Here is a 16,099-nt window from a genome sequence, read left to right as displayed (position 1 = left end):
ATGATAAAGCCAGAGTAAAACATCCGGTAGTATTAATAAGTAGGTAGGTTGTGTGTTTTCCCCGGTAGCTATCGGTAGCTACTGGGGAAAACACACAACCTACCTACTTATTCTACCTATTCTAACCTATTCTATCCTCTTTTGGTTGCGCAATAGATGACGCACTTCCTTTGTGCCGTAAATCGAGCCTTTCTCCCGGGAGATCGTACCCGGTGGCAGACAGAATTGCAGAGTGAAAGCGAGGCTTATAGGGAACCAACGCCGATGGTTTCATTATTCTATAGCCATTACACTGTGCAATCAACATTTAATTCATAATGATAAGTTAAAGTAAAAAAGTTGTCTATAGGGTCTTTAAATAATGTATAAATTAATACCTTAGTTAACATGAACACCATTAGTAAATGATTACCAGACACATTAGTTAACTGTTAATTAAGGGTTAGTTAATGCTTATTATGCATTAACTAACCCTTAACTTAGTGACATGAAAGTTGGTTGTGGACAGTGAAAAAGAAAGTGTTCTAAACTTTCAGACTTTTAACCATTTTACAGATGTACAGAAGTAAAATGAAACACTCTAGTTCTTTTCCAGCACATAATGAGAACAATTTCGGTCATTACCCAAACCAAGATCGAGGGGACATACCATGTGAGCCCAAACCCGATGAAAGCCCAACAATTCTATTAATTTTCTAATGATAATTAATAACAGTATTCTTCAACAAAATATTTATTTTTGAACCGAAGCATTTAGGTCCGATGGGCTAAGGGCAAAAATGTTAAGCTTTTTCCAGAGTACTTTGATGGAAATCCATTCAAATCTCTCGAGGTATTTTGCTCTTGGTTGCATTACACACACACACACACACACACACATACATACACACACACACACATAGTCCATCAGTCAGCCTTGTCCTTCTTCTTGGGTGTGACTTTGCTGGCCACCGCTGAGCCCACCGCCCCGACGCCTCCCGTTACCACGGAAACGCTCCCTTTGACCAATCCCACGCCGGCTGAGGGCACGCTCGTCACGGCCGTCTTGGTGAGCTCGAAGCTTTTACTTCCTACCCAGGCCACGCCTCCCAGCGTCGCCCCGACCACGTTGCGCGTCATGCTGAACAGGCCGCCGCCCACTCTCCACATGACTCCGCCCTCTGGCCTGGGGTGGTCCTTATCTGCGTCTGAGAGGGAGAGAGAGAGAGAGTTTTGAGGAGCGTATATATTTATAGGTTCACTGATAATGTCTGTAGTAGGGTTCCACCGATATATCGGTTCGCCGGTACAGATTGTGTCTGATTTTGCCCTCTAGTGGCTATTCAGTCTCCCTCCACTGCCTGTCGGCTTAGCAGTGACTAGGGCTGGGCGATATGGACCAAAAATCATATCTCTGTATTTTTAGGCTGAATGGTGATACACGATAAATATCTCAGTATTTTCTACGAAGTGGGCTAAATGTTCAGTTGTAAGTAGGGCTGGGCGATATGGACAAAATTAAATATCACAATATTTTTGACCAAATACCTCAATATTGATATTGCGACAATATTGTAGGGATGACTATTGGTGCTTTCACAAAATATTTACACAATGAGATTTTTGATACATAATCATCAGTAATGTGGATATAATGACTAAGTGGGTAAAGGCAAATAATAGAACAGCTAGAACAGTCTGGTAAGTTCAGAAAATGACATCACTTTACTGTAATGCAGCCTTTAAAACCAGGAAAAGACACTTATGCTATATCACAATATTACGATATCCAAAATCTAAGACGATATCTAGTCTCATATCACGATATCGATATAATATCGATATATTGCCCAGCCCTAGCAGTGACTGACCTCAGTTTGTAGTCACGCAATCTCGGAACCCATCGTCTATCGGTCTGACGACGATTAGACTCTGGGGGCGACGGCCGATATTTCGGGGTTTCCGGTGTAGCCAGCGGACATCCGGGCCAAGACTTCCTCTTCCGTGTGCCGGTCATTGTTTACAGTCAGATCAGCAACTTGAGACGCGAGAATGGAGTTGGAGTTGAGAGACGACGTCTCATATGCAGATATCTGTTTGTAGAGATTAGCCGAAATGTCGTCTGGACCTAAAAAACTTGTGAAACAATCCGGTCGTAGACGTCGTCTCTCAACTCCAACTCCATTCTCGCGTCTCAAGTTGCTAATCGGACTGTAAACAATCCGCTGTCCACTGGCTACACCGGAAACCCCCGAAATATTGGCCGTCGCCCCCAGAGTCTAATCATCGTCAGACCGATAGACGATGGGTTCCGAGATTGGAACAGAGCTGAGACAAAGAGCCCCAGTAGACTGCAATGTACTGCACCACAACGCACCATGACACACTGTACTCCATGGCACCTCAACGTATCACACCGCAATGCACCATAAAGCATTGCATACAAACGGCAAGGATTATGAAAATATCTCTGATCTGAATACATGTACATGTTTTTTTTTTAATTTTATTTACGTAACAAAAATAACAATACAACACAAAACACACAGAAATGACAGAAAAAAAACATAAACATGTAGAGACACCAGAAAAGAGAAGAAAAATACTGTAAACATAACAAATGTGAAACCAAGTATGTTAACTAGACAGAATGGAGATCACAGCCCAGTTATGAAGAAAAAAGGTAGAGAAAGTTCTAACTCATATAAATGGTATAGTCATATAAGCTTATACATAAATAAAACATATAAAGTTACATAAAAGAACAGAACATAATAAAGTATTATACACTCCATTTACAGTTTATAAATACAGTTTATAAATAAAACCAATACAAAAGGCAAAAAAAACAGGAAAAGAAGAATACAAAAACAGGACATCAAAGCTCAAAATCCCATGCCTTTATAACTGATAGTTTTTCCCATTTACCAGTAAAAGCAAGTCCCTTACCTTCCCCTCTCATAATTATACATAATTATATAATACATGTACATGTTTGTGAAAATGATTGAGTGTCTGACTGTCTGTCTACATTGCACTGTTCATGACAGAGGGTAGGTAAATGGAGTATCCGTCTCTGGACAACCTGACTGAATATCCTGTTGTCATCATTGTCCTTATTGATGAATTTGCACACACACACACACACACACACACACAGCCTGTGTCGTGATACGCCATCCATCATCAGTTTTCCACAACACCAACCTGCTGCTCTGATTGATCTGTTTCCATCAGCGTGATGAGCATGATTTCCATCGACTCACACACACACAAGCACACGCAACACACACAAACAAAAGCAGACACACATGCAGGTCAAGGCAATTCTTAGATCTTGTGGTGCTACATAGTGTATATCAGTGATTCTCAACCATATTCATATCAATGACCCCCATTTGATGAGATTTTGTCTCTCTGCCCCAAATCTGAGAATATTTTTATTGCTAGATATGATTTTGTCCAGAATCCCAGGATTATCTGTATTGTCGGTAGAGACATAACAGTGAAACTATGATCAAAACAGTCATTCTTCTACATTCTCTAATTGTGTTCACTAATTGTAAATAAAGTTTAATAATTCAGCAATTTGCTGGGGACCCCCTCAAGGACCCCTGGTGGTCCCCGGGCCCCACGTTGAGAACCACTACTGTATATCATTATGGGGATTCTCTCCAAAGTAGTTTACCACTATGATTTTCAGTAAGAATCATATCTTAATGTGAAATAGCTTTATAATTAGTGCAATAAGATGTGCCCAGCTTCTGCATAATCCATCTTGTAAAGCAAAAACAGTCTTGGTGATGACGTTAAACGCCAAGGCAAGTGTTGTGGCATTTATACAGGATGGCAATTTCTATGTTCTGATCCAAAAATAGTCTCAGTCTGTTCTCTGATAGACTCCTCATTTCCATAACCCAGATAATGAAGTGGACAACAACAACTACAGCTAACAGAAGAGAGGGAGAGAGGAGGGGAAAGAGGCTAGATGAAGAGAGAGGAACGAGGAAAAACAAAGAGGAGTAAATAGTGATAAGTGGACAGAGATAGAAAGATGGAAGAGAAGCAACAAAAAGAGGTGAAAAAAGATAAAAGAAAAGGGAATGCAAGAGTAGCTGTGTGTCCATTTGAGTGCTTTTTAGGAAATTGATGTATTGATATAGAAAAGCTCAATGGAAATGTCTTCATTATTGCAAAAACGTTTTCACACTTGCTTAGTTAGTCAGTTTATATAAACTCTAGAGCGTTTACTTCTTTATTGTACCCCACCAAAGGGGGGACTATGGATCGGTCTAGGGGGCGGCATTGACAATGAATGGGGACTCAGTGGTAAAGCAGGTCATACAGTTAGAGTTATCATACAATGTGGGGGACAATGAATGGGGACTCAGTGGTAAAGCAATACAGTTAAAGTTATCATAGGTAACATAATAATCTACACACACTACCACTTACCTACTGTGCAATACCATATATCACTTATCATTTAGCATTTATATTATTCATAACACTCACGCTCCTGGTGTTGCATGTTATATCGTATATTGTATTATAAATTGTATTGTAGTGTACATTGTGTAATGTATGGATTGTATTTATTGCATATTGTAGTTCTTATATTTTGTACTGTATTGAGTAACAGCACAATTACAGTTACTACATTTCAAGATATAACTTGTAAGCCTAATTCTGAGGAGAGTAGGCAACAGAAATATATGGTCAATCTGTCATTTCATTGTCCCATACGAAAATGCTTATACAATTTCACTCATATTTCAAGTACACTCAGCAATCACTGACTGACCCAAGGGTGGAACTACATCACTGGTGGGGGACAGCATGTTTACTATTTGCTTGTTTCAGTTAATTTGGCCAGGTGAGGACAATGCCATTCTAACTCAGGCACCAAATAACTGCACCGAGACGCCTGAAAATGTGGGCCTCTGGGCCTCTTCCTAGAGAACTGTGGTGCAGTTCATTAGGGGTGAGAATATAATCCAAACCAACTATGGGAAACAACCCTAAAACGTAGGGGTTAATGGGTATAGGGAGGCAGATGTTAACATCTGATAGCCAGCAGTTAGTTACAGCAGTTACAAAGTTAAGTGAAAGCAAACCACAGTCTTGACTGATGCTCATATTCAGCTATTTCTTCATGTGCATGTGCATGAACAAGAGACTGCTGGAAAAGTGCATGCAAGCTCAATGCATCTTCTCTGAACAAAGGTTAAAAACATTATTGTGACTGGCTGCTTCTGGTCATATCTCTATTTTAAGTGTTCGAAGCCCCAACACTTCACTCAACACCAGACACCCATGTTCTATAAGGAGCCTGACAACACCATGAACAAAATCCCAGGCTGTAGAAAATGTTTTCATATTTGCATCCCTCAATGCCAGGTTTGGAGCAGACCATGACTAAATGGCCCACTTTCCTTGGCTACCATGGCAGTCAAAAAATTGACATCTATGATTACTTGAACTCTGTTTTTAGCACCTTGACCTTGGCATCACAAGACAAGCGGTTCTGACACTGACCACTACTTGGTATCCAGTAAAGTCTTGGTCCCCAAATAATACATTGTAAAAAAAAACAAAAAAAAACACCCCCTATGCATCAGATCTGCCAAGACGTTCAAGCACAGCCATGAACATCTTTGACAAAAAGACAAGGAACAATGCTGACTGGTTTGTGAAAACTTGGCCGTGTGTTTGAACCCATGCTCCCAGCAAAACACGCAGCACGTCCCAAACACAAGCACAGCCCAAATGTTCACTCACTGAGGGCCAAGAAAGCTGCCTGGTGTACAGTTCAATCAATGGCCAGATGCTCTGTCAACAACTGCTGGCAAAACCTCAGTAGGAGGATCCAACTTGCCTCTGGCAATGTACCAAAGAACCAAGGCACACATGGCACATTGCACAGGGAACATGGGATATGCCATAGCCAAGCACTATCATGAAGCCAACCATGGCTCTCCAGCCACTCAGCACTTTATTGAACTTGAGCATGTAACTTCTCCAGCCAGAGGGGGCGATCTACCAAAACTACTCTCTCAAAGAGAGATGTACTGGATTTCAACACTCAACATAATGACACCTGCTGGACTGAATGATGATTTCAGTTTCAAATGCTTCCTCTGAAAATCAAAATATGGAAACATAGAATATATATCACAAAACCTGTAACCTCAGTTAGAACTGTTAAATTGTATGGCATTTACCATTTCACCTGTTTTTAGTCATTGTCATATTGTTAAGAAAAGATGTATATGTGACCTCAGGAAGTTAATTACCATGTGACCCTTTAAGCCAATCACCTGCCAACTCCTGTATATAAATGACATGACTTCCATTTTCCTCCATGCTCTGATGAAGGCCACTAGGCCGAAACATTAGCATGTTTGTTGACATGGCCAGAATAAATTGGTGAAATTGAGATTAGTCAACTTTGTCCTGAAGATCTGTGTGTGTGCTACCTTTTTACCTTTGGGTATTCAACGTGGAACCAAGGCAGCCTTTGGTCAAAGCATTTTGGCTCACTTCCTCATATCATACCAGCGCCTTTTACCTCCGCTAAATCGTACTTGTGGTGCCCAACTGTGTTCACTTTATGTCGTTCCAGAGCGACTTTTTACACGCGGGTAAAACATCTCTTCTCTGCAGCTCTTTGGGGTTTTCTCTGCCACCAACACTTCCAGCTCCACTGGAGAGACATTTGCGCTTTTGCCCATCATTACGTTGCCGCTAATGGGCTATTGTGTGCATTGCTTGGCCCTTATATTATCGCAGTCGCAATTCTAATTACCTCCGCCAAGGAAGTTATGTTTTCGGTGCCGTTTGTTTGTTTGTTCGTTTTTTGTCTGTTTGTTTGTCTGTTAGCAGGATTACGGAAAAACTACTGGCCCGATTTTCATGAAACTTTGTGGAAGGGTGTAGCATGGGCCAAGGAAGAACCCATTAAATTTTGGAGCGGATCCCGATCCGACTCACGAACAAGCAATAATAGCACGAACCTTGGCGGAGGTCTGCGCTCTCCGAGTGCCCTTCTAGTATTCCTTATTTATTCTTTGGAAGTCTTTGTATATATGTGAAGTTTTAATTCAATGCACCATTTGAGGTTGACGTAATTGCAATTTCGTTGTGCTTGCACAATGACGATACAGTTCTTGAACAATTCTTGAACAAAGAAGAAATAAATGTGGTAAGGTGCGTGTGGTAAGTTAACGTGGATGAAACAGTCTATTCCTAGATCACGGTGCAGAGCAGGAGGGATTTTCATTCCAAAATAAAACACTGTTGCAGATATTATTATGTATTTGCCTACATGTAGAAGGGAAGGTTTTCTTTAGTGTGGTGGCACAGAGGCTGTCAAGCTACTAGGTTAATTGACACAACAGTGCAAAAAGCTGGAATACTAGGTTTTTCCAGGTGCTTAGAGCAAAAAAAGCATGATGTGGCACCATATTCAATCAGTCAGGCAGGAGAAATAGAAAAATCTCCTTGTGGTACGTTTGGACCTTGCCTTTGGCTCTGTGCTTCATAACCTATTGTCGGAAGCTTTTGAGTTCCAACCATCATTAAAATCTGGTAAGGGAATATTTTCAAGATATTTAGATGTGCTTCACAACAGTGGAGTTTACTATAGCATTGGGCCTCCATAGGAATGCTCACCTTGGATTATGGCACAAGGGATATTAACATCATATCATGTGTATTGATAAATGTCAGCATCTAGAGATACGCATAATGGCAGGGTGCACAATTTCCCCTCTGGCTTTCATTATGGCAATGAAAATAATAATTAGGGCAACAAAGTGGGTGGTAGGTGGGGAAAGATTGCAAGGAGTGTTGTGTCTTCCATCTATCATGGCATATATGGACGATATGACTACTATGACTATTACATCGCCTTGTACCAAAAGGTTGCTGAAGAAACTGAATAATAAGTTGCAGAGGTAAGTACTGCCTCAAAAATTGACCTTGCACCCTCACTTTTAGAGCAACATGCAGCGCTGCTTTTTAGACCAGACATTATATTCAGGGTCACTCAGCTGAATATGTAAAAACATTCAGTCCAGCAGTTTACAATGAAATCTCTAGTTAACCAACAAGGCCCTCTGCTGTATCCCTTGCTCCACTACATGCTGCTGTAAAAGTCACAATATTGCCTTCATATTGTAGGTATGGTGATTGAGAACGTGGACTAAATCAATATGGACAACATGGTGGGCCTGAAGGGACAGTGCAGTAAGTGTAATATGTGTAGCCCAGTCAAAAATAGTTATAACTATTATTATTATAACTATATGGTAACACTTTACAATAAGGGTTACTAAGTTAAGGGTTAGTTAATGCTTAATAAGGGTTATTAATTAACAGTTAATTTACTAATGTGTTCATGTTAACTAAGGTATTAATTTATACATTATTTAATAGTTTATAAAGATGACTATTAAATAATGTATAAATTAATACCTTAGTTAACATGAACACCATTAGCAAATGATTACAGACACATTACTTAACTGTTAATGAATGCTTATTAATGCTTATTAAGCATTAACTAACCCTTAACTTAGTGACCCGTAGGACCCAACTATATAAATAGTGATATAGTCATTACTTAAGGGATAACCTCTCATAGATGTCTTGGAATGAATTCAAAATGAAACAGCCAAAACATCAAAGCCATGAAGCTGGGAGTTTTATTTGGCAATAATGTATCAAACCTTGCATATATTAATTAAAGCTTCAATCATGTGTGACTACTCTCTCGCCTGGACTCAGATTTAAATTTCAATAGCCACATCAAATCAGTCAGAGGAATAATGTCCAAACAAGACCTAGAAAGGCTTACTCACGCCTTTATTTCCAGTAGATTGGATTACTGCAATGGTCTGTTCACAGGGCTTTCAAAAAAAGCTCTTCGGCAACTGCAACTTATTCAGAACGCCGCTGCCAGGGTCCTGACGAAAACTAAGAAATACGACCACATTACACCAGTTCTAAAATCCTTACACTGGCTACCGGTCACTCAGAGAACTGATTTCAAAATCTTGCTGCTTGTCTACAAATCACTCTGTGGCTCTGGGCCCAAATACATCTCTGACATGCTTGTGCCATATGAACCTTCTAGGACCCTTAGGACATCTGGGGCGGCCTGCCTTAGGCAGTGAGATCTGACATAAATATCAGATCAAGAGTAGAATCAGGAAGGACAGGGGAAAAGAAAATTACAGAAAAACATATGGGTTCACTCACAATGTGCATCTAAAAGTGGGAGTATTTGTTGTGTTCTTTCATCTTTCTATCTCATTTGATTTGACCTGCACTAGTTTACTTTTAAGTCTTTTATCTTTTGTATCTCTTGTCTGTACTTTTGCACTTTTTAATTGTAAATCTTTTACCTTTACTGTATTTTTATCACTCTGTAAAGCACTTTGAATTGCCCCAGTGTATGAAATGTGCTATACAAATAAAGCTGCCTTGCCTTGCCTCGCCTCTCTCAATTGCTGGTTTGATCATGGTACCAACAGGGATAAATACTGCCAAAATTCCCTGAGAAGGGGCACCTAACTAGCATGCTCTGGGACTGGTATTGACAATCTAGCTAACATTAGCTATAGATTCTTGAATCTAATAGGCAGTTGCTTGCAATAAGTCATTTTGGTTGTTTATCATTGTAAAACTTAAACTATACACACTTATTTATAATGTCCTACTGTACTTAGATGAACCCAGCAGTATCTTTTGGTTTGCCACTAATGTATCACAGTGGTGCCCTTTTTACACCAGTATTGCTTCGCTCTTCAACACCGGTCATACCGGTTATATCGCCTTTTGCCACTAGAGGGCGGTCTAAGCGCTACCATAGTCGGAGTCACGAAAACAAAAGTGTAACATAAAATTCTGCAATTTGCTCCAAACGCATGTGTTTGTAACAGTGTGTGTAAACAGTAACACTTTTTATTTGGTGATGTCTCAAACTGCTCAACACTCAGAGAGTTATAATGTGAATGCCTCTGATTCACTAGTGCAGTGATTCTCAACCGTTTTCATATCAAGGACCCTAATTTAGTCCACATTAGGGCCACAGACCCCCATTTGATGAGATTTTGTCTCTCAAACCCAAATCTGAGAATATTTTTATTGTTAGAAATGATTTTGTCCAGAACTCCATGACTATCTGTATTGTAGGTAGATAGATAACAGTGAAACTATGATGAAAACAGTCTCTTTTGTACATTCTCTAATTGTTGTACATTGTCTAACTTGTTGTAAATGAAATAATGCTGAAGTTTAACGATTCATCAATTTGCTGGGGACCCCCTGGAACCCCCTCAAGGACCACTGGTGGTCCCCAGACCCCACGTTGAGAACCACTGCACTAGTGCACTCAACAAGCTCAACATTGGTTACAACACTCATTTACTGTTTAGAGCAGTGGTTAGAGCAGTTTGAAACAAAGTTAGAAAAACTTGATTTTGACACAGCGGGAGTAGCCTATTAAATGGAATGCAGTAATCACGACTTTCACGATTACCATAGCGCTGAGGCTGTAATTGAAACCTTGATTAATATATGATAAATTGTGCAATTGTTACTTAAAAACTCTCATAAAATGAGGTATGGTAAGATCGTGATATATACTGATATCGAGAAAAATCCTTATGATTATCATGATATTGATTTCAACCATATCGCCCAGCCCTACTAACAATATTTGTAGGGAAGAACTGACTTGTAAAAACTAGAAATAACCGCCTCGCGGTTGTATGCCTCCGCCAATAAACTGTGTTTTATCATTGCAAGGACAGTCTTTATTTATTGAACATATATAATTAATGTGATTATTAGGTCAACTTAAAGGATTTTGGTGTCTGCAAAAGTAAGTGACAGCACTTCCACCGTTTTTGTAGAATGACCCAAGATCGTTTTCTCAGCTACAGTGTAGAGCTGAACAATTAATCGAAATTTTATTGAAATCGCAATATGGCCTACTGCAATTTTCAAATCGCAGGAGGCGCAATATAAGGTGAAATGTGTCAAAATACCATTTTAAATTAAATATTGTGGTGCTGCAGAGATGTCCTGGCCTACACATCATATTCTACAGACTTAAGAAAACATCTTTGTTTGGTACAGATTCCCGCAAAAATCACACCATAATCATTTTAATACGTTTTTCAATGAAAATGAGAATAATGATGTAAAAATTATCATTCCCTCTAATATCGCAAATCACATCGCAATTGCAATATCAGTGAAAATAATCGCTATTAGATATTTTTTTCTAAATCTTTCAGCCCTATTACAGTGGTAAGCGAAACATTATGATGTCACAGTGAAGTTGACCTTTGAACTTTTGGATATAAAATGTCATCACTTCATCATTTTATCCTATTAGACCAAAAATGTCTTTTGTGAGGTCACAGTGACCTTTGACCTCTGACCACCAAATTCCAATCAGTTCATCCTTGAGTCCAAGTGGACGTTTGTGCCAGATGTAATGAAATTCCCTCCAGGCGTTCCTGAGATATCGCGTTCATGAGAATGGGACGGACGTGAGGTCACAGTGACCTTGACCTTTGACCTTTGACCACCAAAATCTAATCAGTTCATCCTTGAGTCCAAGTGGACGTTTGCGCCAAATTTGAAGAAATTCCCTCAAGGCGTTCCTGAGATATCGCGTTCACGAGAATGGGCCGGACGGACGGACAACCCGAAAACATAAAGAAATAAAGAAAATTCTACTAGTAAAGCTATCATTTCCCTGAGGGGCTAGTGTGTGGATGTGGTTCCTTACCCTGTGGGGGCTCCTCTCTGAGGTAGGGGGGAACCTCCTCCTGCTCCCCCTCCTGAAGGTTGTGGTGGTTGTGGGGGTCGACAGGAGACAAGCCGCTCTCCTCCCCCACCTCCTGCTCTGAAGTGAGCACCTGAAGGAAAAGCCACAGCATGCCTCAAAAAAGGGCTTCTTCAGCATTCTCATGTCACAGACTTGATGTTATAAAGGCCCAAAATGTAACAATTGACCATAATGTAGGCCTAATAACTGCCTGTAATGTAATAAAATCCAATGCAATGAAGCCCATAAGATAATAAAAATCCAATATCGTAATAAAACCTGTAACATAATCGCATTTTTTCCCATAATATAATAACGTATTACTTTGTGTATTGTTTACCTCTTCACAGTATAGGTGATCTATTTGTCAGCACAATTCAAGTGGGGAGTGTCACCTAAAACTGTATTATTATTTATTATTATTATATTATTATTATATTATATTTATTTATTATTATTATTTCTGCTCACACTAAAGCATTGCCAATACACAAATCAAAACAAACAAAAAGAAGCTGGTACAAACTATTAATATGACTAGAATTTATAACCTCCTCCTCTCCTCTCCTCTCCCCTCTCCTCCTCTCTCCTCTCCTCCATGGTGGGACACACAAACACACAAACCGCTCTCCAATTATAGTAGTGGGATGGCAATGCATCTCGGATGAACCACAAATTACCACATGGTAGATGTGGTTCACCATGTGGCGCCACAAAGCATGTTACAAGAATCATTACGGTAAGTATTCTTTAGCAGAGAGTACAACAAAGCATTCAACAAACCTCCTCAAAAGTATCAAAAGGTATACTGTAAAATATGAAAAGCAGCACAAAGAACAAAGCAAGCAGCATATACTATACTATATATATACTATATACTGTATATTACTATCTTGCATATTCATATATCTTGCATACTCATATCCACTGTTGATACTGTTGATACTATTAATACTGTTCATACTGTATATATCTTAGCACATTCATACTACCCTTACAGCTTATTCTATTCATATATATATATATACGTATGTACATTACATTACATTGCACTGTACTTTTACAGCTTCTTTTGCACTTCTGGTCAGATGCTAAACTGCATTTTGTTGTCTTAGTACTTGTACTCTGTGCAATGACAATAAAGTTGAATCTAATCTAATCTAATCTAAGCATGAAGCAAACTACAACACACAACACCACAAAATGTGGCACAAAGGGAGCCTATCCCAAAGCACCAGAAAGTCGACACCAAAAAGAACACAAACACATTTTGACTATTAGCCTATTACATTACTGGTTTATGTTATTACATTATTTAGGAAAAATGCTGTTATCAGGCCTGTAATGTAATGAACTAGCAATAACAAGTTATTATTACATAATGAGCAAAAAAGCTTATTATTTTTTTTTTTATCTTATCTTTTTGTTTTTATTACGTTATTGGGTTTTTATTAGGGCTGGGCCATAAGGATTTTTCTCGATATCAATATATATCACGATATGGTTCATGTATGCAAAATCACATTAAATAATCAAATTAATGTTCATCTCATTGAACCGAATGGTAATGTTAGGTGTGATGTCAGACAAAACAGAAATATTCAAATAATATTCCTACCATACCTCATTTTATGAGAGTTTTTAAGTAAAATTTGCTTGTCATCATCAATTTAGACAGCAGAAATGTGTGTCACGATATCAAAATATCTTCATATCATCACGATATGATTCCACTGAAAGACAATAAACGATAGGCTAATATTGAATTATCACCCAGCCCTAGTTTTTATTATATTATGGGCTTTACTACATTTCATTTTATTGCATTATGGGCAGTAATTAGCTACATTATGGTCAATTATTATGTTTTGGGCCTCATATGTTACTGACTCAAAGCAGTTCTGCATGGAAAAGCAGGGAAGTCCTGACTGATCAATTACAGGATGCGTGTGGTAAATGAAGTGCTGATTAGCTTCATTATTGCTCTTTATTATTAACACAAAACATTATCTTTAATCGGAACCTCAAACTTCCAACTGACCACTCACACAGGCATACTGACCAAAATATAGTATGCCACTCTACTTTTATTTGATGTAGACTGCTGATTCATCACATCCATGCACTCTTATTTATTCTTTTTTACTATTATTATATAGACAGCCTTTCCTTTATGATTATTACATACTTTCCTTTTCCATTTTACAGAGTTTAACCCAATGGTTGTAACTGTGTATTCCAATTCTTGTCTTGTTTTCTCCCAACCTCTCTTCCATACATCATTTGATTTTAGAATGCCATTTTATTGCTAACTGGTATCTTAATCCTGGCTGCTGTCAGCCAATAGACTGATCAGACAAGAAGCACACAGACAGAAAGCTATTTCTGTTGTGTGTAAGCAGTTTATGTCTTCTGTTTGTTGCTTAGGCCAGTGGTTCTCAACGTGGGGTCCGGGGACCACCAGGGGTCCTTGAGGGGGTTCCAGGGGGTCCCCAGCAAATTGATGAATTGTTAGACTTCACCATTTAGAAGAAGTGAACACAATTAGAGAATGTAGAAGAATGACTGTAGTATGACTGTAGTATGACATAGTTTCTCTGTTATCTCTCTACCTACAATACAGATAGTCATGGAATTCTGGACAAAATCATATCTAACAATAACAATATTCTCAGATTTGGGTCGGAGAGACCAAATCTCATCAAATGGGGGTCTGTGGCTCTAATGTGGACTAAAGTAGGGATCCATGATATGAAAATGGTTGAGAACCACTGGCTTAGGCAGCACTGTACTTTGCAGTAATACATAGAATCAGTGGATTTAGATGTGTGAGTAGCTCGGCTGCTGTCGTAGCTGCAGGTTTAGGTTTACTTTGCTGACACAACACAGATGGACACTACAGTATGGCAAGTATCTGGGAAGCATTTTACTTGAGATAAAGCCAACAGCCTCCGACAGGATTTTTTGGTGCTACACACCAGGATAACTTTTTACTTTGCTCGGTAAAGTCGGTCAATTAACATTACAAGCTGTTGTGAATATCATTAGGCCTGTTATCATTGATAACACAGCTAATGACTTTCTAGCTATCGTCATGACAGACCAAAACATAATCCAGCCCCCCCCCCCCAACTCACCTTCATTGTTTTATCTCTAAAACCTCTTCAATCCCAATATCCGCAAACTCCGCTCCACTTGTCAGTGACGTTAAAATATTTAAAAAAAATACCTAGACGCTTGACGCAGCAGCTAGTTATTGGCAGAAAGCAGCTCTTGATGTTTTTTATCGCTCCTGTTTCTGCTGTTTTGCTGTCAAGCTGGGGGGCGGAAGTGACGTTGTGGTGTTTACCGTGCTGGTAGCTGTAATGGCGGCGCTCCGCCACACACTGTCACCAGAGTCACGCTGTGGAGTCGAGCAGAGAGGCCTTTACACTTTCACTCATCAGGACCTAGGTTAACAGAAAATATGAAAAGCTTTTCCAAAATATGCGGTCACGTGAGCCGTCTCTTGTGAAACCGTGGTCGCACTTTTTTTTTATTGTGTTGCGCATCTAATGGTGTCTATACGGTACTCACCCTGCCTTGAGTCATAGCGTTTGGTCAAATGATAAGAGCTGATAATCAGCTGATATTTTTTTTCTGCTTGAATAACACTGCAATAATTAGCGTGACTGAACACTGTTTTTTTGTTTTTTTTAAAAAGGAAGTTAAAAAAAACTCGCTCGCTTGCTTGTTTGAAAATCTCAACCTGATACCATTTACCATATGTTAACAATAAAAAAAAAACTTTTCCACCAAGTCTTAAGCAATAATGACCCTCAAACATTTTGACTGCAGCGTTTTAGGAAATTATTTAAATAGTCCCTGCATGGCTGTACCTTTCATAAAGGGACTAATTTTCAATAATTATAAATAAATAAATAAAATATAATCATTTTCTGTACATCCATTTCTGTGCCAGTGTGTGAATATGAAGACATTTTACTGTACCATTATTTATATTGCAACTTAAAATCAGCCACAAAGCCCAATTTCCATATTCACTGTTATATCATATATTATGTATATGATATAACAGCCTATTCAAAGTAGTCTCAAACTAGCCTATGTGCACTATAAAGATTAAGTGATTTCACTGCAGCATTTTTGAAAAAAACCCAAAACAAATAAAACCACTGCATTACTCTGAATTACTTGGTAAGATTTTCCAAATTTGACCCTTAATAAACAATTTAATTTCAATAATTAGTGTAAGGTAGTAGGTCCCAACTA

At 39.0% G+C, this 16,099-nt stretch overlaps 1 protein-coding gene across 1 annotated transcript; it reads right to left on the bottom strand.

The window, feature by feature from the left end:
• Positions 1-451: 451 nt before the first annotated feature.
• Positions 452-15,110, bottom strand: LOC139646586 (transmembrane protein 263-B). The gene is made up of 3 exons (XM_071522489.1): positions 14,965-15,110; positions 11,789-11,918; positions 452-1,187 (listed from the first exon to the last, which is right to left on the bottom strand). Exons 1-3 carry the CDS (start codon positions 14,968-14,970, stop codon positions 907-909), a joined length of 417 nt encoding a protein of 138 aa, XP_071378590.1. The 5' UTR covers positions 14,971-15,110; the 3' UTR covers positions 452-906.
• Positions 15,111-16,099: the final 989 nt, after the last annotated feature.

Source organism: Centroberyx affinis, unplaced genomic scaffold (assembly GCF_046629955.1).
Source record: "Centroberyx affinis isolate AG114_WGS23_722 - 3 ecotype Tasmania unplaced genomic scaffold, CSIRO-AGI_Caff_v1 ptg000996l_1, whole genome shotgun sequence".
NCBI classification, from domain to species: Eukaryota; Metazoa; Chordata; class Actinopteri; order Beryciformes; family Berycidae; genus Centroberyx; species Centroberyx affinis.
The sequence above is the reverse complement of the archived record's forward strand: the minus strand, read 5'-3'. Positions and strand labels throughout refer to the sequence as shown.